Here is a 22859-nt window from a genome sequence, read left to right on the forward strand (position 1 = left end):
CTTAAGAGAGGGTTAAAAATCCCAATATCTTGTTGGAGAGGAGGCTTGTCTGAGCCTCATAAGAAGGAAAGAATCTCACAGCCCATCCTGGATACAAAAGGAGCCTGCCTGCACAGGTTTCTGTAAGAGAAGCTTGTTAAGGAGTGTGATGTGTCTGAGGAAGACACTGAGCTGCAGATACCAGAATTTGGGAAAGCATCTGTGAGAAATACAAACCACATGCAATTGTGCTATTCTTGTATTTCTTTCTGGCTAACTGCTTTTAGTCACTGTCAGAGGCAGGATACTGGGCTAGAAGGGTCTTTGCTCTGACTCAGCTTTTATGTAATGAGTCTGGAAGCACAATGTAATGACTAGCAGTTGTTTCCAGTAACCTGTAAAGTAAGTTGGAAGGGAATGTTTTTCCCTTTGTTTTTCCCTCAGGTGCAAGGTATGTGTAACACTACAGTAGACGTGAACAAAATCAAACATGTACAAATACAAATAAAATTATATCTTTTTAAAACCATAGGAATATGAAAGCCTGGCTGCTCAGCTGGATGGAGCAAGGAAGGATATGAATGAAAAAGTTGCAAATCTCTCATCAGCAAGCAAAGAACCGCTGGTGGTGAGGGCTGAGGAACATGCCAAATCTTTGCAAGATTTGGCAAAACAACTAGAAGAGTATGTTGCCATTTCTGTAAATGAGTAATTTTTGTACAGAACATCTGTGGTTGTAATGGTCTGTCTGTAACTTCACTTGCTTTAACAATCATTTTCAAAGCCAGAGAGAAATTAGGTTGGTCTTTTTCTGCTTCTTCATGATGTACAGAAATTTTCTTTTTTTCTCCAAAAACCAGGTCTTTCTGTAGTTTTCCTGATTTCTGTCCCCTCCCCCCCAGAAGTGCAAGCTCCCATAATGCTGTTTTATACTGCTGTACTAACACTTCATTAACATCTTAATAACAAGAGAAAGTCCTCATGTACAGAGTGGGAAGATGTTTAGCACATTTTTTTGTAGAGTTATTTCAGGTACTTGTACTCACGGATGCTTTTATGACATCAGAGAATTGAGGTAATTGGAGTAACTGCTGTCTTGGCGGTCTTCAGACACACCTGCTTAGACTATAGAGGAAAGGACCTCCTTTAGTTTTCTCATCCTTCAAGGGATCTTCTAGAAAGGCAAAAATATGATAAACTTGATAGGAATGAAGTGTTTCTCTCTCTCTGTTATTTGTACTTTACATTGAAATTATGAGAGAGATTTTGGAGGCCTTCTGCGGTACCTCAGAACAAAATGGGGGAAAAAAGTGAAATCCTGATTTATTTTTCCCTGTGCAAGTTGTTTGCATTTGTTGTTACACCAACTAGAAAGCCTCAAAAAGTTAAATTCCAATATGCCTAACACAGCTGGAAAATTTTTGGTTAAAACCCCACATTTTCATTAATTTTTTGTTAGTCTTCATTGTGGGGTTTTTTTCAATTAAAAGGACACTGTTCTCACAAATACATGGCAGCTAATACTAGACAGCTGTACAGTTCACAGGAAGTGGGTAGAAGAGATTTTGTCTGTTTCTGATTCCAGAGCTGCTGTGCTGGTTCTTGGGGAGAACACAAAAGGTCTTGTAGTTGCTTCATCTTGTTCTTCATCAGGATGCTGGTACATTCAGAGATGATCTGAAGTCTACAGTTCTCTGAATTCCTCTTAACTGGAAGTGTATTTGGAGGGCTGTGATCGAGGTGCCTTATTACTGACTGTATGATTTGCTGAATTCTCTCTATCTTAATAATTTAAAGGTTGCTTTGGGGTGCCTCAGCTGTGCTTTTCCACACGCCTGAACTTATCCTGTCTTCTGAAGAGTCTTTCCATGTTGATCTGTCTCCAAGTCTGATACTTCCACAGAATGAAGTTAGATATCTAACTGAAAAGCATTTTCTGTATTGGTGTTACTTAGAAAGTACTGAGTTTGGATCTGTTCAGAATACATCTCACAGTCTTTGCAGAAGGCTGCATTTTTCACCCTGTTTCCCACAGAATAAAGAACAGTGCCAGGAAGGACGAGTTGGTAGGCTGTGCTGTGGAAGCTTCTACTGCCTATGACAATATTATTGGTGCCATCAAGGCAGCAGAGGAAGCAGCCAACCAAGCTGGGAAAGCAGCTGACTCAGCTTTATCGGTAAGTGTCAGTAAGTGGCCAAATGATGGCAAACTTGTCACAGCCAGGTTTTTATTTTCTTTGACTATCGGAGAGGCCCCAAATCATGTGTCTTTGCATGTTTTGTTTTTCTGTGACCTTCATATGAGTTGCTGTTCTACACTTTGATGGATTAGTCTTGGCTCAGCACTAACCAGGCCAATTACTCCATTTCTGATAGGACTGCCCACCTGAATACTGACTGTTGCTTTCAGTACAAAATAAAGAGATCTTACAAAGCAAGCCTGATAATCACTGCAGGTGATTTCAGGAATTTTCTTACTTTGTGCTACTAATACCCACAAGCTCTTTGGCAGAGGTGTAACATCTAACAGCTGTATGCTAGCGATTTCCTCCTAAAAATCCGGCTGTAGTTTGCCAAAAAAACTGAGGGTGTAGTATGCTTAAATTACCCTTGATAGCTGTTGCTGAAGGTGATGTTCAGATGAGATCTCTGTCCTTGTAGAGTTGGGGGGTTTTTTAACTGGTTTGGGCTTTCTCTTTTGCTCTTTAAATTTTAATGTAATTGTCAAGCAATCTTACAGTACCGTTCTATTATCAGACTGTGAAGAGAGAAGACCTAACAGGGAAAGCTGCAAGGTTAAAAACTGACAGCAGTGCACTCATGGATCAAGCACAGGAGACTAAAAGGAAATTGGAAGGTACTAAGAAAGAAAGTGGTAGTAGAAGTGTTGACACAGCATAAGAAGTTTTCATTGAACCATATATTTTCACAGTTCAGCAAAGCCCTGCAGCACTTGTTTAACCAAAAGAAACTAGTTCCATCACAGTGGGACATTTTGTGATGGTTACTTCCAATGGCAAAAAGGAGAGAACGTAGATTCTCTGCTTCTGCTATGCTGTACACCTTTGCAGTACTCCTGTCCAGCAAATCCTTTGCCTTGTAATTGTGTTGCAGGGGACTCAATACTCAGTGGCAGCATGAGCTGTGTAAGACTATAGACAAGTGCTGCAACACCACCTATCCAAAAGAAAAGTGGTATTTTTAAAAATGTACATGGGGGTTTCACTGTTTTGCAGCTCTTGGTCCAAACCTTGAAGACCTAAAGCAAAGACTTGATGTAGCTGATGGAAAGAAAAACGCACTGCAAATTGATCTTGTCACTGCTCAAAACAATCTCAATGGGATAAACAGAGGTTTGTTTCTTAGTGATCACTTCTGTCCTGCCCCTTTCATCTGTTACTGTAAGAATCTGCATGTTCATTTCTGTGTGTTTCAGGTGACATTGACAGCATCATCACCAGTGCAAGGAACATGGCAGAAAATGCCAATGCTGTGACGGATAGTGTGTTGGGTGAACTGGCCCCAATTGAAGCAGAAGTGGAAAAAATTAAGAGTAACTATGGAAGCACACAGAGTGCCAGCTTCAATAAAGCACTGATGGAGGCAAACAATTCAGGTATTGCAGGTGCTGTATGGGGCCTGCCAAGTCACTCGTAGGTGAACATGGCCAGTTTTGCAGTGGAAGCTTTAGTCATTCAAAAGCTAGGCACATACCCTAAGCTAGTATTCTGAGTTTCCTTTATTGCCAGTAGAAACCGACAGGCACAGCAGAAAGTGACTCAGGCTGTTCTGTGGTATGTGTTAAAAGCTGGTACCATGACTGGTCTCTAAAGACTCAGAGGCCAGTGACAAGCAGGGTACCCTCAGGTTCAGTACAAAGTCTGATCCTATTTAGCATCTTCATTAATCATCTGGATGATGGGGCAGAGTGTGCCCTCAGCACGTTTGCTCCTGACACTAAACTAGAAGAAGTGGCTGATACACCAGAGGGTCATGCTGCCATCCAGACAAACCTCAACAGTCTCTGGAAATGGACAGCCAGGAACCTCATGAAGTTCAACAAGGAGAAGTCCTGCATGTGGGGAGAAATAAACCATGTTCCAGTATATGCTGAGTGGTCAAGCTGAGAAGAAACTTTGCAGAAAAGGACCTGGGGGTCCTGGTGGGCACCAGGTTGAAGATGAGCCAGAAATGTGCCCATGGTGTAAAAGGTTGAAACACAGGAGGTTCCCTCTGAACATCACAAAACACTTTTACTGAGTGCTGGCACAGAATGCCCAGAGAGGTTGTGTAGTCTCTGTCCTTGGGAATATTCAGAAGCTGCCAGATGCAATTCTGGACAACTGGCTCTAGGTGGCCCTGCTTGAACACAGGGGTTGGACAAGATGACCTCCAGAGTTTCCTTCCAACTTCAGCTGCTCTGTGATTATGTGATTTTCTACTACATTGACTAGAGAAGGGACTTGGACAATTAGCTTAGGCTAGATGTCTGTTAGCTGAATTTAAGTGAAATGGATTGCATAGAGCCTGTGCTGAATACAAAATAAGAAAGTCACGTTCCCAAACACTTTTCGTTTTACATCTTTTCGGCAGCTTTATCTGATAAAGCCAAGTGAGAGGAAAACATTTTAAATAATATAAATACAGGAGCTAGTCCTGCATGTTATTACAGAGTTGTAAGTCATCCTTGCAGTTACAAGACTGGTTTATTAGTCACATTTATAAAAACACAAGGTCTGGATTTCATTTTATTGGCCTTCTGCATCATAGGGTTGCAGTCTGCAAATACTTTCAGGGTGGGGTTTTTTGTTTTGGTTTTGGCTTTTTGCAATCAGAGGAGATGAGAAATTGTTTTCTATTATAATGAAAGATGAAATTCTCATTGTATTTTCTTTTCTCCTGAAATTAACCTGGCCAGATACTGTAAGACTCACTACTAATTTGTGCTGACTAGAAACCTTGACACAAGAATATAATTCATGCCCACTCAGTCAGGCCTGCAGTCTGCCTACCCCAGTATTCACTCTCTGACTGTGGCAGCTGGAGATGCTACACAGGGAATGCACATAAGCCTGAACCCTGTCTGCTGTCCTGTATCCTCATTCTCCCCTAGCATCGACTGTCAATGGATAATAATGTTAGAAGCAACATCACTGTTCTATTTAATAGTTCTTTCAGGACCTTTATCTAAAATATTTTTGGAAGTGCTGATTCTGACTGCTCCTGCAAATACTTTTGGCCACAAATGTCAGGAGTACAATAACCTCTGTATCAGCTGCTTGTTTTAGTGAGAGCTTCCTACCAGTGAAAACAGTTCTGTCATCACCCTGCCCACTACTTTTCTGATAATTGTGTAGTGATACCATATTTTTGCATCTTGTTTTCCTCCTCCGCTCTAATATCAATGATTTGTTTTTCTTTCATTGCAGTAAAAAATTTGACAAACCAGCTTCCAGATCTGTTCAGCAAGATCAAGAGTATCAACCAACAGCTGATGCCAATAAGCAACATCTCTGAGAATATAAATCGCATAAGAGAGCTGATTCAGCAGGCAAGAGATGCTGCAAATAAGGTCTGTCCTGAGCATTGCAATCATGCTTGACCTCATTGGTTTGGATGCCCAGCTTTTTTTCCTCTTTCTAAATCATTTTGTGAAAATGTGTGTGAAAGACCAGACATAAATTTAATTCAGCAGCATCACCCAGCAACTGAGTAACTGTGATGATGAGAAGCGTAATAATTTCTTCATAAAAATTACTGAATGCGGTAATATCCTGCTACGTATTTCTCCCATTAGGTTTTTCTCCCAAGGCATCTCTGCAATACTTGTTTGTACAGCAGGCTCTTGCCTTCCAAGGTACATTGTGGTGGCTTTGGCAGCAGGGATAGAGTTGGCTCTGCAGCTTAGAGACAGGGCTCTCCACCCATGCTTGGCCAATTGAAAGATGACACTGCCGAAAAATTGGGCAGCCCTGTGCTCTCATGACTCCAGCTGCTCCAGGATATTAGAAGTCCGCTACTAGCACTGTATTAGGCTGCCCTTTCTCATTTAAGCAACTGCTGTAGTTGCTGAAGTGATAGTGTGGTCTTAGGTCCCTAAGAATCATCCCTGAAATCCTCACAAATAGCCTAGAGTTACAGGGAATAAGAGGAATTGGTGATCTTGGTGTATTTAACCGTAATAGGATGTGTCTTTATAATAGAAGTGCATTGTAATTCCCAACAGACAGTCAAGTCCAGCTAAGTGAAGCATCAGGATGTGTTTGTAGACATCTAAATAATTCATCGACTTGCTCTTTAGAGCTGCAGGGCACATCCTTCCCTGTCCATGTATTAAAAGCAACAGTTACTTGACAGAGGCACAGTAAGGGTTGATTAATTGATGTCTGGAATTAAAAAGTGCTGTGTTAAGTATTGATAATACAGACTACTGCATTATCCAGTCTGTTTCCTAATTATTTTGTTTGGTACGATCAGAGTCCAAATGTGTAGTAATTGATGGCTGAAACATGACTAGCATGTGTAATGGGTCACTTTGCAATTAAACACACCAGTGAAATAGGAGTAATAGCAACAGTTAATCGGAACATACTGAATTTTGTTTTTCTTAACAGGTTGCTATTCCTATGAGGTTCAATGGCAGCTCTGGTGTAGAGGTTCGACCTCCAAGCAACCTTGAAGATCTAAAAGGCTACACTTCGCTTTCCTTATTTATCCAAAGACCTCAGCAAATACCAGACACACGCCAGAGGGCAAATAGGTTTGTCCTGTACCTGGGTAACAAAGATGTAGGTATATTTTGATATTTAATCTGATTTTTAGAGGAGACATCATGCTTTGAGAAAGGAACGGGAAGTGATCTGTTCTGATCAGAACAGATCAGCTACTGAAGTTTGTAGCTCCTGTTAGCCTATTTCTTTACAATTGCCTTTAAGTGGTGGTTAAAGTGTTTTGTTCATTCCTTCACTGGCAAAGTAACTAACAAGTGGCTGACTCCTTGTCCTTCAATGCTTTGTTGTTTGGTCCCTTTGGAAGTTACTTCTCCGTCACGGATACCATCACACAGTCTTATCAGAACTGTCAGTTTCTGCAGCAGTCAGCACAAACTGAGCCCAACTCCTGCCTCAGAGCTTTGGCTCTTCACAGTATGTCACTCTGAGTTTCTCTGTTGGTTTAAAAAAAAGTGGTCATTTCAGTTTTAAAATTCAGCCCCTCAGCTCTTAATTTTTTTGTCTTCTGAATATGCAGGATAATGCACACCTGCTTGTGCATTCAGGTTTGCTCAATCACCATCAAACATTTAAAAAACTTCCTGCATGCAGTTCCTAGTCTTGTTATTTGTCAGCAGCTGTAGTGAGCCTCATGCTTACAGAGAAAGCTGTTTAAAGGTACATGTTCAACACTGGATTAATCTTTTTATCCCCTGAATGACTAGCTGGGACATCTGTTGAAAGCATTTTAATTGTTACTTCTGAAATACAGTATCTTGAAGAAATAAAATGTGATATTTTTTTGGAAATTACTGCTCCCAGTTATTCTTAGTAAAGGTGTCATGTTTTCATAGCTTTAGCTGGGAGATGTTACAAGTGTGGAAAATATTTTAGATACTACTGTTACAAAAATAAAAAGGCACACATGACTTTTCAATTAATTTATAACTATATTCATTGAATCAGTGCAGCATATATGATTACAGTTTTTTCTTCCCAGAACTGATAAACTTAATTCTCATCATTAGGTGGGTGGATTTCTTGCGACTCATGCACAGCATGATGGTGTCTCTGAGGAAGTGCTGCTGTATTATACCTTCATTAAATTAATCATTTATTAATTGTTATTTGCATTGCTATTTTTAGGCTTCCAAGGACTATATTGGTATGGCTGTGAAAGATGGTTACCTTACTTGTGTCTATAACCTGGGAGGTGGTGATGGAGAAATAAGAGTGCAGTCATTGGTGACACAAAGCAAAAGTGAGGAAGCTGTTATGGATCAAGTTACATTTGAAAGGTATACGATCCACAGTGCACAAAAATCTTCTTGAAAGCCTGCTAATAACATCTTTTATTAGTGTGATATGATATTCTGCCTGTCTGTTTTGGTTTTAGGATTTACCAGTATGCAAAGCTGAAGTACATCAAAGCAGCAACATCAATTTCTCCAAGTAGTGAGAAGCCTAGGAGTGCAAGCAGTGGAGACAGTGACACACTCCTAAATCTTGATCCCAGCACTGTTGTCTTTTATGTTGGAGGATACCCACCAGATTTTACGGTACAAAGAGTTTCTTAGTGTTTTAAAGAGATATTGTGTTAGTCATCCCATTGTTCTTACAAGTAAAGATTGGAACTAGCAGTCTTTCAGAGCATATGTAAAAGTTGTCAGTAGGAGCAGATGGGATGCAAGGAGATGCTACTTCCTACAGAATCTGCCTGGCTTGTAGCGTGCTAAAACTCAAAGAAGGAAGCAGGATGATATCTCAGTTGCTGAGGAAAGCATGAAACTTGTCCAGCCCTGCTAAGTAACGTTCCCAATCCATCCATGTGACTCTACTTTAAATTGTGCTGCAGTACCCCTAGGGTGGTATTAGACAGTTTGGATGTTATATACATGCATATAATATCTTTCATATATATATTTAGAGTGTTGTATTCTATGTCTTAATAATATTTGCAGTAAGTCTTAGCACTTAGATAGCAATGTAAAATATTGGCAGCTAATGTTGACGAAATGGTTTTAATGATGCTGTTTTGCAGCCTCCACGTAATCTCAACTACCCTCGTTATGAAGGCTGCATTGAATTAAACAGCCTAAATGAGCATATTATCAGCCTTTACAACTTCAAGAGGACTTTTAATCTCAACACCACTGAAGTGCAACCCTGCAGAAGGTATGATATAAAGACAGAAGTGTTTCACAGTGCTGTGATTTTATCATTATGAGTTCTTGTCTTTTCACATCCAGAAGAATAACCACTCCTGCTAAACTGGTGATTTTTTCTAACTCTTGGTCATTATTACATTTCTTAGAGAAAATCCTCAGTCGTGACATGATTCACATCTATGGCAATCTGTTTAAGTGTTATGAAATCCAGATACCATTTCTGGACTAAAGTGTTCAGCTCCTTTATAAAGTAGGTATTACATTAAGTTTAAAAAAAATCAGTCATTAATGATTTCCTCTCTTAAGACCATATGTGAATCTGATAGAAGCCAGTGGAAGGTTTTCTCTCTGCTTGGGTTAGATCAGAATTTGGCCCTATACCAAATGCTTTAACTTAAGCTTTTTAAAAATTATAATGGCAGTAAGTCCCTGTGGTAGAAGTTTTTGCTCTCCTATATTCACACCTGTTACATTGAATTATTACAGGTATAAAGAAGAGACTGACCAAAGCTATTTCGAGGGCACTGGTTATGCCAGTGTCACAGCAAAAGAAGGAAGTGCCGAACGAGTACGGTATGAGCAGACAATTGAGACGACTACAGATGAAGGCATTGTGTTTTTTGCAGCAAATGAGGTAATGTGTGGAATGCTTCTGTCTGTTTTGTGGTTGAAGAATGTCTTAAAATTCTTGCTTATTAAAGAACATGTTAGATTCAGTAATAGCTGTAAGCAAATGTCTTAAAAGTGTTACTTTCATCTGTGCAGAAAATTAGTGGATTCTGCTGTATGTTTAATGTCATGTGGTTTAGTTTTAGGTAGTTGTACAAGAAACAGGGAGCTGGACTTATGGGTCCTTTCCAGCTTGAGATATTCTGTGATTCTACAATGGTTGCTAAATACTCACTTTGTCAAGGCTGAGAAAAAAATCATCCCAAGAAGCTCCTCCATTAGGCCTCCACGCAGAGAATTCAGAACTTGGGGCAGGAAAGGAGGAATGTAATTGGAATCAAACCGATGTTGGAATATCAAAATCCTCCAAAATTGGAAGTGCGCTCTTCCCAAATCTAGATATGTGTGGAAACAGAGTAAGAAAGAATATAGGAAATGACATGATGACTTATGCCTGTAAAGGTGCTTAAAACCACAATGCTGCTTCTTATCTAGTAATCTGATAGGCATATTTGCAATCACTGGGACATGTTCTGGGTAATTTTTCAATGCTGTAAAAAGTCAGTAGACATTTGAAATGACACAAAGTCCTTTAGAGATTTGGAGAATACCTGGAGCTGATACCAGACCTGTTTATAATAGTTTAAAGTATGTATGATTGATTAGTATAAGTTTTAGTCTGCTTTGTGTTATCCTTTCCCCAAAAAGCTTTCTTGAAGCAACTAGATAGCTTCATTAAAATTATTCATATGACAGTGAAATATATATCTGAAATTGTGGCAGTTTAATTGTGTTGGCTTTTTTTTTGTTACAGGATCAGTTCATCAGTGTGCTCATTAAAAATGGTCATACAGTTTTTATCTACAAACTTGACTCTGAAGCCCCAAAAGAAGTAAAAGCCAATAAAACTGTAAATGATGGAACATATAAACAAGTATGTAATTTTAAAGGATCAAGGGATCATTATTTGTAAAAATACCCATTAACTGAAACCATCATGTTGTAAAGTTTGGTTGTGGAGTTTTGCTTTTGTGTGAGGGAATCAAGTCACCAGGGATTAGTTTGGACATGTGAAAATTAATCTCTTGTCCTGCTTTAATGTGAATAGTGCAGTTTTAACAATAAAACCACTGAAGAACACTGTCAGAGCAATGTTTTACATAAAGATAGCTGTGTGCATTGCAGTTAATGACTGCAAAGTATGAAACTGCAGTTTCATACTTTGGTACCTGTTTTCACCACCTAGCCATTCATTTCTTCAGGGTGGGCTGATTTTTATAGAGATTACTCTTTTGCAGTCTTTGTTGTTGCTTGCCTCCTTAGCGTCAATCCAGCTCTTTTGTAGCACTATCAGAGTGAAGCTGTAAAGACATAGTTAAAAACCTTTGATTTCCTTATTGGTTAGTTCTCCCTTTCCCCCTTAATGTATTTCCAAGTAAATAGTGTAAGCTGCAGGATCTGCTGCAAGGAATCTTTATGCTCTGCTGGGTCAAGTTACATCCAGCCAGCTGACTGACTTCATTTTTGTATCAGGCAGCAGCTTCAGCTGCAAATACAGGACAATATCTGAATCTTAGGTGAGATGTGGTTTTGGGGCAATCTTTCAGATGAAAATAAAGCCTCACCTTTAAAAATAATGCCTATGGATAGGCTTTCTGTATTTGGATAGTTGAACATTTTCCCTAGGTATTTGCTTTTACTAAATGCCCAAAGTTTGCAGAGTACCTTGAACTACTGCAGTTATCCTTGATTTAAGTCACTAGTAAACAAGAGGAGGGGGAAAAAATCACCACTGTGTTCTGCACTGTGGGGTTACTTTTAATGAGCTAAATAATTTTTGTTTCTACCAAGAGAAGTGATTCTCATTATTCATGCATTTCAGATTAGTTTGGTGCTTGACCGAAGAAACAATATTGTGTATGTAAGTCCTAATATTAGGGCCAATATACATGTCTTCAGTTTCACTGAGTACTACCTAGGTGGAGTTCCAACTGTTCTACGGGAACGGTGAGTAACTATAAAGACTGTTATATGCAGGCTTTGTAGGGAAGCTCCATCTAAACTCTTTCCTTACACAATTTCTTTCACACTCTGTATTGACTATCTAATGCGATATAAAACACCAAGTGTATAACACATGATCATGATCAGTGATTTTTGGCTGATGGCGAGATCTTTGTTGGAGTGCATCCTGAAGATTGGGTTTGATCAGCATGAGGTGTGTGTACACAAGAAAGATTGCTCTCGTTCTGTTTTTCTATTTCTTATATTGTCAGCATTTATAGGTCACTGTAGTGGTGTGTGCTTTGAAATGCCAGGCCACTGAACTCTTTTTCCTTCCACTCCCTGAAACCAGCTTTAATATATCCACACCTCCATTCCGGGGCTGCATGAAGAATGTGAAAAACCCAAGCACTGCATCTGTTGTTTTTGATAAGACTTTTGGTGTCAGCAAGAAATGTTCAGATGACTGGAAGGTAACAAATTCATTTCCTCAAAAACTTCTGATGGAGTTCACAGACTCTGGCTTGCCTATAAATACTGGACCATTATGTTTTGCTTAGGTCAAAAATTATATTTGATTAACATGTGATGGCAATAACCTGGATTGGGTATGAAGACGTGGAAATAAATGAGACACCACCCCTACTGTGATAGCTTCTACAGCACATAGTCCACCCTCTTATTTAATATTGTTTGCAATTAGGTATTCATATTACCATGAAAGCTTGTTGGCTTCCAGTTGCTGTTCTTGATTAATAACTGGCTGGAGTGCTTAATACCACTACGTTTCTTTCCTCTTGCCAAGATGTTTACACGTCCTAACTAGAAGACCTCTCAGCCTTTTTTCTTGAAAGATCTTTACAGACTACTTCCATCAAAGTCGCTCATTGTAAGGCTGTACTCATCTGATTGTTTTCTAATTATTTTCTGTGCATTCTTGAGTTTTGCCATGTTCTTTTTAAAATGGGACAACATTACATTTCAGTGCTGGTTTAACCAGTGCTGCATGGAGAGATGAAAACTATCCTCCTTCAGCTTCTACTTACTGCTGCTTACATGGTGCATCATCTTGTTTGCCCTCTTTACCACAGTATTGCACTGAAAGTTTGTGCTTATTTTCTTTCACTTGGGGCATCTAAACCTTTCACTGAGCAATTTCTTCACAGACTATCTTTGCAGAGGATCTAATCTTCATTCTCTTTATCTGTACAACTTCTCATGTATTAAAAGGTGTCCTGTGACTCACACGTTTCAGTTACATAGCTCATCTGCACAGCTTCATAGTTATGCACAATTCCTCCAGCTAAGCAGTTTTGTGTCCCCAAATGTGAAAACTTTCAAAGGCAGAGTAGCTGGAGATGAACAGCTCATTATTCTCAGCAAACCCCCTCTCCCGTTTTAGAGTTTCTCAGACCATAATTAATGCTGGTGAAGCCAACTCTGACAGTCTGTTCCATCTTGAAATAATGGTTTTTGAGGTTTGCCTTGTTCTTGGTTTTGACTGGAGCTGGTCACAATTACACTGAGTGGGGCAGCTGTTGTCTCATATTGCCATTTCTCCTGATTAAAAGGAAAATCAGTGAAATCATTACTTTCCCTCTTTCAGCTTGTCAGATCTGCAGCTTTCTCCAGGGAGGGAACACTGAGCCTGAGTGCAGCAGATTTCCCGTTTCCCAAGGATTTCCAAGTTGGCCTTGGCTTTCAGACCACAGCTTCAACTGGAACACTCTTAAATTATAATCTACGGGTATGAAACACATTCAGCGTAACATATGTGATGGGTTTTATCTCTGAATCAGTCATGTCAGTTTGTGTCATAAGTCTCGTGTACATTCCTGTATTTTAAGGTAAGAAATGCCTTTTTTGAGCATGGCATCTTGCATGTCATAGGCCAGAGAAATGCATTCTGGCAATTTCTTCACTAGGCCAACAAGTAGTTTGATGAGTAACTGAGCTTTGAGCTCGAGCCTTCTGCAGAGTAGCTCATGCACCTGACACCACCATCTCAGTAAGAAAACTGTTGTCTAATGCAGTTGGCTGGAAATTTTCTCAAGAAAAAAGGGCATTCTGCCTGCAGAGAAATGCTACCATGTCCAAATAGGCAGAGGAAAGGGATTGGTTTTGGCTATGATTCCTAAGAGGGCAGGGAAGTTTTAAGTAGAATCCCATTCTGGCTGGCTGGAGGAGCTAAGAAGTGAGTGCACACCAGGCATTTCAGAAGTGGAAAACTGACTCCTTTGCTTTTTGTAAAAATAAACAAGTATTTTAAATAACTGTTTGTTATTCAGAGTGCAGAGGTTTTTTGAAACGGAAGCTATGCTAATCATGCAGAACCTGGTATAACATCTGGCAGTGGATGACTGAGAAATGCAGTTCTAGTGTAAGAAAATTTGTTGCCTACTGGCAACCACTGAGACCTGCATTAGTGGCAGTAGCAAGAACTAAAGGCTCTTGCAATTATTTAGCTGATCATTTGGTGGGATTCTTTTATAGCCCGACGTTCTTTCCGTCTTTCTGAGTCCCGGCTCTGTAACCGCAAAGATGCGAGATAAGGAAATCAAACTGGATAAGAAATATGAAGATGGGTCAATGCATTATGTGACAGTAATAAAAATGGATGACAGGTGAGTCCAGTTCTTCATCTAGTTTTTACATGTTGTGGTTGGAGAAGGAAAATCAAATTTTGTGGGACTCATTCTTTGGCTTAATAGATAAAAATGGTTTCTTCTAGCAAAGGTTACCTAAACAGTGAAGGCAAAGGAGATTTTTGGTCAATGAATGTGGATGCTGGTACCTGCGATGTTTCAGCTGTACCCTACTATGCATTTCTTTCATAGGTTATGTGAGTTTTGACTGCTTGTTTAGCTGGAGCTTTGGAGTCTTTGGAACTCTTCCCCTTCCCATAACCTTCACTTGTGTCCCTGCAACACAGGTGGTTAAAGGACCAGGGAAGGAGCAAATACTGTGTCTGGTTTTTCAATAATGATCTGTTATGCAGGTATTGGAAGAGAAAATTTATTGAAAAGCTCCTAGATCATACTGTTTGCTGTGGGATGCATGAAATGTTAGTTGAAGTGGAAAGTTTTGAATGGATGGCTATAACTTTGGGTAATTATAACTTAGTAATGTTTGTACCATTTTGACATAAAGAATTAAATCTTGTCCCCTAGCTGGCAATGAGAGCTTTTTCATTAATTTCAATTGCACCAGGATTTCACTGTAGGACTGAAGTATGAGCTTCAGCTCCTGCTCATTATCTAGCATGGAAAAGCATAGCAGTTTCACAGCAGTCAATAAACACATACTGAAAAAGTCCCATAAGTAAGCTAATGAAGCTCTAGCATAATCACAATGTAACAAGAAAACACATCTGTCAAATGGTTCTTTGTTATATATATATCTTTCACTTAGTTTCCTAACTATTTCTCTATATCTCATGCTTTTTTTTTTTTTTTACTTTTATTTCAGATTACATCTGATGGTTGATGATGAGTCAAAAGCAGTTGACTCTCCCAGGACGTCAAACTCACAGCAATCAAACAGACCCATAAAATTTGGTGGAGATAATTTTGAAGGTTGCATCACAAACATCTTTATTAAAAGGTATTTGGCCTAGAAAAAATTGTGTTTCATGAATTTTGGACTGTTCTCCTTTTGTTCTCAAATTAAAATTACTTTTTGCTGTAATGCTTTTCTTCTGCATGTGTGAAGCCTTCATGAATGTGTATCTTTCCTGTCCTCAAATACTCTTTCATTCAGGTATATTATACATGGGATCCAGTTACAATTAAATCTGATGTTCAGTTGAAAGGAAATTTTAGTCTGAATTGTACCTGTTTAGTAGTCTGTTAGCCAAGGAATGAGCTCTGCAGAGTGAAGAGAGTATTTCACAACAAGGCATCCAAAAAGAGCTGCTAGATTGTATTGTTGTAGCTCCTCAGGGAGGCAGGTAACGAAAGGAGCAAAGCTACTGACAGACCCAAAACAGTTACACAAACAAGTGAGAGCAGATACGTAGAAATCATCTGCCTAATCGACACTGCCTCTTTTTTTCACCTGTTTGTCTGATTATTAGAGACGCCTTACAGGCAAAATTTAGGAGAAAAAATATACATAAATGTGTTTCTAGAAGAAAAGCATTCCATGAGTCGTAAGTCATATCCCAGTGGGGCTTTATGTTAGCTAAGTTTTGATGAATGTTTATACATGTGTAGAGTTTTCAAAAAAATACTGCATTTTGATTTGTCATAGAACCACAGAATGGTTTGGGTTAGAAGGGACCTTTAAAGATCCTCTATTTCCACCCCGCTGCAATAGGCAGGGACACCTTGCACTAGACCAGGCTGTTCAAATTACGTCTTCATTTAAAGCACACTACAAGACAATGAAGTAATTTGTATATTAACCTCCCCATCAGAAAACAAATCTGGAAAGTTTTTGTGCAAAAATGGATGAAGAATTAATACTGTAGCTAGTCTGATGGAGAATGGCCAGCATTAAAGAAGTTCAGGTTCTACTCCAGCTGTACCACTCTTCTCATAGGAAACCACAAGCAAGGAGCTTTGTTGCTTTTTTGTAGTTGTAAAGTGTTTTGTAATTTACTGATTAGAGATGCTGTGTCCAACTTAGAAAATTATAGTATTACTTAATGTTATTCTTTATACACATGGTAAATTTGCTTTGACAGTGTTTCTGATAATTTGGTTATAATACTAAAGCTACGTAAGAAGTTGTGATGGGCTTTACCCCTTGACAAAACTCATTAGAACATCTTATTTAAGGAGAGAGTGAAGCAGGACCTGATGATGCCATATTTTCTTGACCTGAACTGGTTTTGTATAATTAACAAAATTTTGTAGTCTGATTCAGAAATCTTATTCAATCAAGGCTGCTGTCATTTTTTTTTTCTGTTTTCAATGGCCATATTTGTTTGTGTTTTTAAATAGCTTCTAGCAAAAATTACTTTGTTTAGAAAAGACAAGAACAAAACATCAGAGTTTTTCTATAGCCAAAAAGAAATGAGCAGAATCAGGAAAAGTATTATTTCCATCATTGAACATACAGTTTTCATTGAAAAATAGAAACTGGTACTTCACATCGGGTCACTGGGAAATCTGTTTTGTGCTGAACATGGTTTTACAATATGTTTGTTGTTGATTACACTAAAGTAAAGGACTGCTGAGTCACAGCACTTACTGCTTTCATCACTACAGGGCAGGTCAGCTCCCTGAGGTTCAGAATCTTGTTGATAATACTGGCAAGACTGGTGTATCCCTTGGAGCTTGCCAGACATATGAAAACCTTGAACCGATGCTGCTGCAGGAGTTGAAAAATCCTCTCAGGCTTAAGATGCTCAAGGTATGCTTATTGTTACTGTCATCTTTGCTCCATATTGACACCCAGGCTTTCTCTGCACAGCCATCATTTCTGGAACAGAGATTCAGATGTTGTTGCTTTCCTCCATCTCACATCTGAAACAAGTTCTCACTATGATGGAGTTTCATGCTAAACCCACACCTGTCTAGAATGACAACAGCTTTTCTGTCATTTAGGGAAGGCTGTTCACTGCCTCAGGTGGGAACTCTTAAATGTGTTGATTAAAATGTTTCTGTGTATGTGCTTGTATAGTAAATGTTTCAATTCTGTCTTACATGTACAGAATGAAAAATACCTTGATTATTTGAAAGCTGCTAATGTGCAAAACCACACTATACCAGCTCACTTGCATGACAGCAGTGAAGTGTATCTCTTTGGAAGCATCCCAAATAGTTTCATATCCTACATGTTTTCTCCATTGTTATCTACAGACAGGTAAGAAAAATATTCTGTTTCCTTCTAATACTTGAATTGTCAAAGCTGCTTGACTCTTTGGGTGCTGAGTGTAAGGATTTTCTTCATGTTTATGTCTTAAGCCATAACAAAAGTTAGTTCTAAAGGTTCAGGCTTTTTTTTTTCTATACAAACATTTACATGAACTGAATAGATTAAATGGGGTGTGGTGGACAATTACGGTGCATATTGATTCCAGTTTCTAAACCTAAATGTGTCAAGTTTCATTCACATTCAGAAGTGTAGTGTATGATGCCATGATTCCACCTAAATGCTATTCTGCATTTCACAAATGGAGTTTCACTGGAGAACAGAAAAGATACAACAACTCACAAAATACACCTATACTTGAATATGTTTGCTTTCCACTACAGGTTACATTTTTCTGTAGATGTACGGACTCGATCATCAAGAGGATTAATAGTTTTTACGGAGGAAAGCTCTGATGACTCTTATATCGCTCTCCACATTTCAAAAGGACGTTTTGTCTTTTCACTTGGCTCTGGAGGAAAACAAATCAAAGTCAAAACCAGTATTAAGTACAACGATGGGCAGTGGCACACTGTAAGTAGTATGGAACCACAGTGAAAGCATAACTAGCATTCAGCAGGTACAGCCTATTGCATTTTTAAGAGAGTAGAAACTCAGTTTTGGTCACTGGAAATTAATTGCTATGCCTGGAATTTTATGTGGTCAGTAGGAGTGTGAGAGACCTTATTGAGACTGATGGTCCCAGCATGTTATTTTCAGCTTAAATATTTCAACAATATGGCGTCTAATTCAAAGACTGAGAAAATCTCCAGTGGCTTTTGTTGGCCTTGGGGTTCTTTATTCTGTTATGTTTGCCTCCTGGAAAGGTGGTCTTCAGCACAGATGGGAAGAACGCCCGCCTTGTTGTTGATGGTCTGAGGGCCCAGCACAGAAGACTGACAACAAATTCTGCCATCAGCATCAAGCCACCAATCTACGTGGGAGGGCTACCATCACTGAAAAAACAGGTAAATAACTGACACATCCACACACACACACTCCCCATGCTGCACTAATCACATATGAAAGTCTTTAATATGCAGAATTTCCATGCTGAAAAGCTTTAGCAGGGATTTCCAAGCACTGAGTGGGCACCATCTGTGACTGGTGTTTGCAGTGGTTCATTACAGATCTTTCTCCTCACCTGTTCACACAGCCTTCTGGACCCATATTTTCAGTATGTTGCTGAGGCACTGATTACATCCATGTACTATTTTTATTCGTTAAAAAACAGAGAAGACCAAAATCACATTTTTTGTTGCAGAAATACCATCTATCTGCAGAACATTTACCTCAGTAGACTAAGCAGTAATCAGTAGAGAAGCAAAAGAATCTTTCTCATTAAGGAATTACAGATGTAGAACTAGATTTCAATCTGTTGTTTCTGTTTTAAAAATGGGACAGTTAATGATCCAGGGCATTTTATAAAATCAGATTTAAATAAACAGACTTAAGAAGGGAAGAGGTATTTGGGATTCACAATTCCTCTTGCCTTGTCTTTTTTGACACATCATTGGGAAGCATCTGTTCTACAAGCAGGAGTCATGTTGACTCAGAATCAACTGTTACTGTGTTTCAAGCACTTTTTTAGACTTTTGGAATACCTTTTAGCTGCATCAAAGATGGGTTTTAGGTGCCTTTAGTGCCAGTTGGCTTTCTGTAGTCCAACAGTCCAAAAGAACTAATGTTTAGTATTAATACTATTAAAAAAAGCCATTATGCCTTAGTGTCCGTGTTTTGAAATATGCTTTCAGAATATACCAACGAAGAGTTTCAAGGGTTGCCTGAGGAATTTTAAGGTGAATGGAAAAGTCATGAATGCACCTCAGCAAAAAAAGGGTGTACTTCCATGTCTGGATGTTCCCAAGGACACGGGGATTTATTTCTTCAATGAAGGAGGATATGTCACCATTGGTAAGCTTTGTAGAGATTATGGTATATGGAATTATGTCTGAAGTGCGTACATGTATTGATTATTTGTTTTTACATGGTTTTCCAGTTATCTCCTCTTATGATCACTCTTCTACTCACTGTTTCATTCTCCACAGGTAATTTGCTGATGGGCCTGGATTTCAGGATTGTATTTACCATTCGACCAAGGAGTTCAACAGGTGTACTCCTTCATACTGGAAGCAAGCAAGACAGCTACTTGACTATTTACATGAAAGGAGGAAAGGTGGGTACAGACTGTTTCCATTTCAGCTGTAATTGCCTTCATTCAGCAGGGGGAATTCTGACCTTTCTGTTCTTTGTCCCAGTAGCTTAACAGATAACTTCTTTACAGGTCATTGCTGCTGGAAATAGTGCTGCTGGAGAATTCCAGACATCAGTCACACCTAAGAAACCTCTGTCTGATGGACAGTGGCATACCATTGCAGGTACAGTGTACATACCATTTCTTCTGAAATTTTGAAGGGACGGTGGGCACAGAGCACTGCAGCTTCAAATTTTTATTAATCATTTAACTTCTGTGTAGTCTGAGAATACTCTTTAGAACAATGTAAGGTGCCTTGTATTAATAAAAGGCTTTACATAAGATTTTTGGTGGGCTCTGTTAAGCCCCAGATGACCTCAGTTTGTCAGTCTGACTCTGAATTAAAATAAAATCTGTTATTTCTATGCCTTACTTTTCAAGAAAGATGCTATTTAAAAATAGCGACATATCTAGCTGATTCTTTAATAGGGACAAGAAAGAGTTCTCATTTACTTGCTTCTTTGCAGTCTCTCAGAAGGAGAACACTGTGCAGCTAGAGGTGGGAACACAGAGTAACTATACCACTGAACTTCAACCCTCTTCTCCTAGACGTGTGTATCAGCCACTCTACTTCGGCAAAATTCCAGGTAATATTGGTTCTTATTTTTTCATGTTTTTCCTTTCCAAAGCAGTGGTCCTATCCATCCATTCATGTAGTCTTGTATCATTCCCCCTTTTTTTTAGAACTAATGTTCTTGAAATAATTATTTTATTAACTTCATTTTTCCACCTCGTTTTTTGTAGCAAATTTGGACACCTCGTGGCTTCCAGTTAAAGACCCATTTTTTGGCTGTCTTCGGAATATTAACATCAATGACAAACATGTCTCCACCAGGAAAATTTCAGAGGTTCATGGTGTAGTGAATTTGCACGGGTGCCCAGAGAAGTAACTCTGCTGTTACAGTCGTCATGCACACATCAGGCAGTGTCTGCTGAAGAACTGTGTGGCTTCCTCTTTGGTGATCAGCATCAGGCAGCTTGTTCTGAACAGCCGGTGAACAGATGCATCCTCTGGATGTGGACAGTGCTAAAGCAAATGAAAAGTATTTGCTTTGATAAACTCCCTTTTAAATGTTGATTTTCAAGGTAATCAGTCGTGTCTTTTGAGATATATGCAGAAAATGTAATTGCATATACCCTACAGGGCCAAATTCTGCTCTTGCCCACAACAACAGAGACTTGAGCAACTCCAGTGTGTTAATTTTGGAAATTTGACTTAATGTTGGTCATCTTGAGAGCAAATTTGATCCATTAATATAAAGAATTTTATAAAAATATAAATCTCTTTGGATTGTTGTTTATACAGAAATGTACATTGATGTTAAAAGTAATAATAATATAAATGGAGTTTGAAGCACTTTAAGGAGTGAAACTCTGGGGGTTTGTTACAAAGTTAGGAATTGTGGGACCAAATAAAGGCAGTATGTTCCTAAAACCATTCATTTTCTTGTTTGATTGTTTTAACCTAGTGGGTTTTTTATGTGCTTTTTAGAAGCTGCAAAATCCTGCTTGCTTTGTGCAAATACTTCTGTAGGTTTAAGATGCTGATTTGCCTGAATAAGCAGGTATCCATCATCTCTGCTCATCACAATTTGGTTATCTAAATGTCTCAAAAAGAGAATCATTTTTTTGCAGTCTTCAGAGCCAGAGAGTCTCCTCCATAGGCAGTTTTTTTCCTAATTAAATGAAGAAAAGTTTTATCAAAAATAGCAGCTGCATCTGCTATAATTATGTAGTATGAGTTACAGGACTAACCCAGCAAAACTGTTTTCTTCAACGTTCAGATCTTTATTTCGTACCTGGTTGTGACCCACAGTGGAGGGCAGGGAGCCCAGTTTGCTTTATTCTTGTGAGTGGAGGGCTGGACTGAATAGACTTGACATTGCTTCTTCTTCCACTGTCATTTAGAATCAGCATTTTGATAATTTTTTTTTCCCAATGCCCTGATGCCAGCCATCTTTTGCAAAATGAAAACGTTTTCTAAGGCTGGTCCTCAATGTAGGGAGGCATGCAGACATATTCTCCTTCACTCCTAATGATCCTGCTTTCCACTGCCTTCTCCTCAATGTGCAGTAGTGTGTCCTCAGTGTATTTGAAATGAGGTGCAAGCTGGACTTATAGAAGGAGATGCCAGATCAATGGCCTTTATGGCTTTGGTCATTAATCGCTTGTCAAATTTTTGCAGCTTTGCAGGTCCTTTTCAACTTTGCAGGGTGGCAAAAATGTCAGAAAACTGTTCACGCCAAATCTTGCTTTTTGTTGCTTTCTCTTCTATGGCAGCTCTTTCACAGACAAATCTATGTCCATGCAGAAGTTTTTGAAGTCTAAAGCCAGTTTTGGTGGGAATGGGGTGCATGCCAGGGTTGAGGCCTCAAAGGAGCAAAGGATTGACATGTAATGGCAGAGCCCTCTCTCTGGAGATGTTCTGCAGAAACATATTCTCCTCTACAGCAACCTGCCACATGGGACAGAAACACCCATCAGGCTGGAGGTGATGGGTTCAGAAATCGTCTTCTGTGATGGCAACAACTGAATCCTTTCTACTTATGAAGCTCCCTGCTCAAATACTCAGGTGACCAAAACTGTGAAAATACTCAATTGATATCCTGGCCTGAGTTGACACTAAAAGTTTTCAGAATGAGAAAGGAAAAACAGTTAAATTTTATCATGCAATTGTCTAGTAAAGTTCCCTATCTCATGCTCATCAGATGGCTCTGTGAAGCAGATTTACAGAGATCATAAAAAAGCCTTTTCCTGCTTCCCTTACCCCCCTCAGTAAAACAAAAAACATGGCAAAGATTTTTGCATTGCAACCTGGAGCCAGTCCTGGATTTCAATTCCCTTCCCTTTGATTTTATTTTACCAGAAGTAGTTTTAATGCTGACAAAAAGAAATGAAAAATGTATAAAGACTTGACTAAATGTAAGATGTATCGATCAGTAAGTATTAATTACAATACGATACTACTTATGCACAACAAAATAGGAAAGTCTCTTTGGTTTTAAGGTTCTTTGTGGTTGTTTCCCCCCCCCCACACACTTTTTTTCAGTTCTATTGCTTCCACAGAGTCAGGCTGTCATACATTATTGGGACAATGAATAAAAGCCAACTAGAGTTTCAGGTTTTGTATTTTCACATAGATAACTCTATATCAGGCTGAGGAACACTTAGTAAAAAGCTTTTTCACAGAATCACAGAATATTTTGAGTTGGATCA

The 22859-nt window shown here is 39.0% G+C and overlaps 1 protein-coding gene across 2 annotated transcripts in view; it reads left to right on the forward strand.

Annotated features, from left to right (window-relative positions):
• The window catches only part of LAMA3 (laminin subunit alpha 3), a 105490-nt gene extending 84409 nt beyond the window's left edge, over window positions 1–21081 (forward strand). For both annotated transcript variants that reach the window (XM_085052703.1, XM_085052704.1), the window contains exons 52-77: window positions 512–663; window positions 2015–2156; window positions 2737–2836; window positions 3216–3332; window positions 3416–3595; window positions 5409–5551; window positions 6594–6767; window positions 7836–7987; window positions 8086–8248; window positions 8731–8864; window positions 9344–9491; window positions 10341–10460; window positions 11409–11533; window positions 11883–12003; window positions 13137–13277; window positions 14024–14154; window positions 14999–15133; window positions 16744–16888; window positions 17190–17341; window positions 17734–17923; window positions 18217–18357; window positions 19144–19303; window positions 19438–19565; window positions 19674–19767; window positions 20111–20230; window positions 20388–21081. In XM_085052703.1, coding sequence (XP_084908829.1) covers window positions 512–663; window positions 2015–2156; window positions 2737–2836; window positions 3216–3332; window positions 3416–3595; window positions 5409–5551; window positions 6594–6767; window positions 7836–7987; window positions 8086–8248; window positions 8731–8864; window positions 9344–9491; window positions 10341–10460; window positions 11409–11533; window positions 11883–12003; window positions 13137–13277; window positions 14024–14154; window positions 14999–15133; window positions 16744–16888; window positions 17190–17341; window positions 17734–17923; window positions 18217–18357; window positions 19144–19303; window positions 19438–19565; window positions 19674–19767; window positions 20111–20230; window positions 20388–20533 — 3654 coding nt within the window. In that variant the 3' untranslated portion in view covers window positions 20534–21081. The remainder of the gene's footprint in view (window positions 1–511; window positions 664–2014; window positions 2157–2736; window positions 2837–3215; window positions 3333–3415; window positions 3596–5408; window positions 5552–6593; window positions 6768–7835; window positions 7988–8085; window positions 8249–8730; window positions 8865–9343; window positions 9492–10340; window positions 10461–11408; window positions 11534–11882; window positions 12004–13136; window positions 13278–14023; window positions 14155–14998; window positions 15134–16743; window positions 16889–17189; window positions 17342–17733; window positions 17924–18216; window positions 18358–19143; window positions 19304–19437; window positions 19566–19673; window positions 19768–20110; window positions 20231–20387) is intronic.
• The last annotated feature ends 1778 nt before the right edge of the window (window positions 21082–22859 follow it).

Source organism: Lichenostomus cassidix, chromosome 2 (assembly GCF_008360975.1).
Source record: "Lichenostomus cassidix isolate B80296 chromosome 2, HeHo_3.0, whole genome shotgun sequence".
Classification (NCBI taxonomy): domain Eukaryota; kingdom Metazoa; phylum Chordata; class Aves; order Passeriformes; family Meliphagidae; genus Lichenostomus; species Lichenostomus cassidix.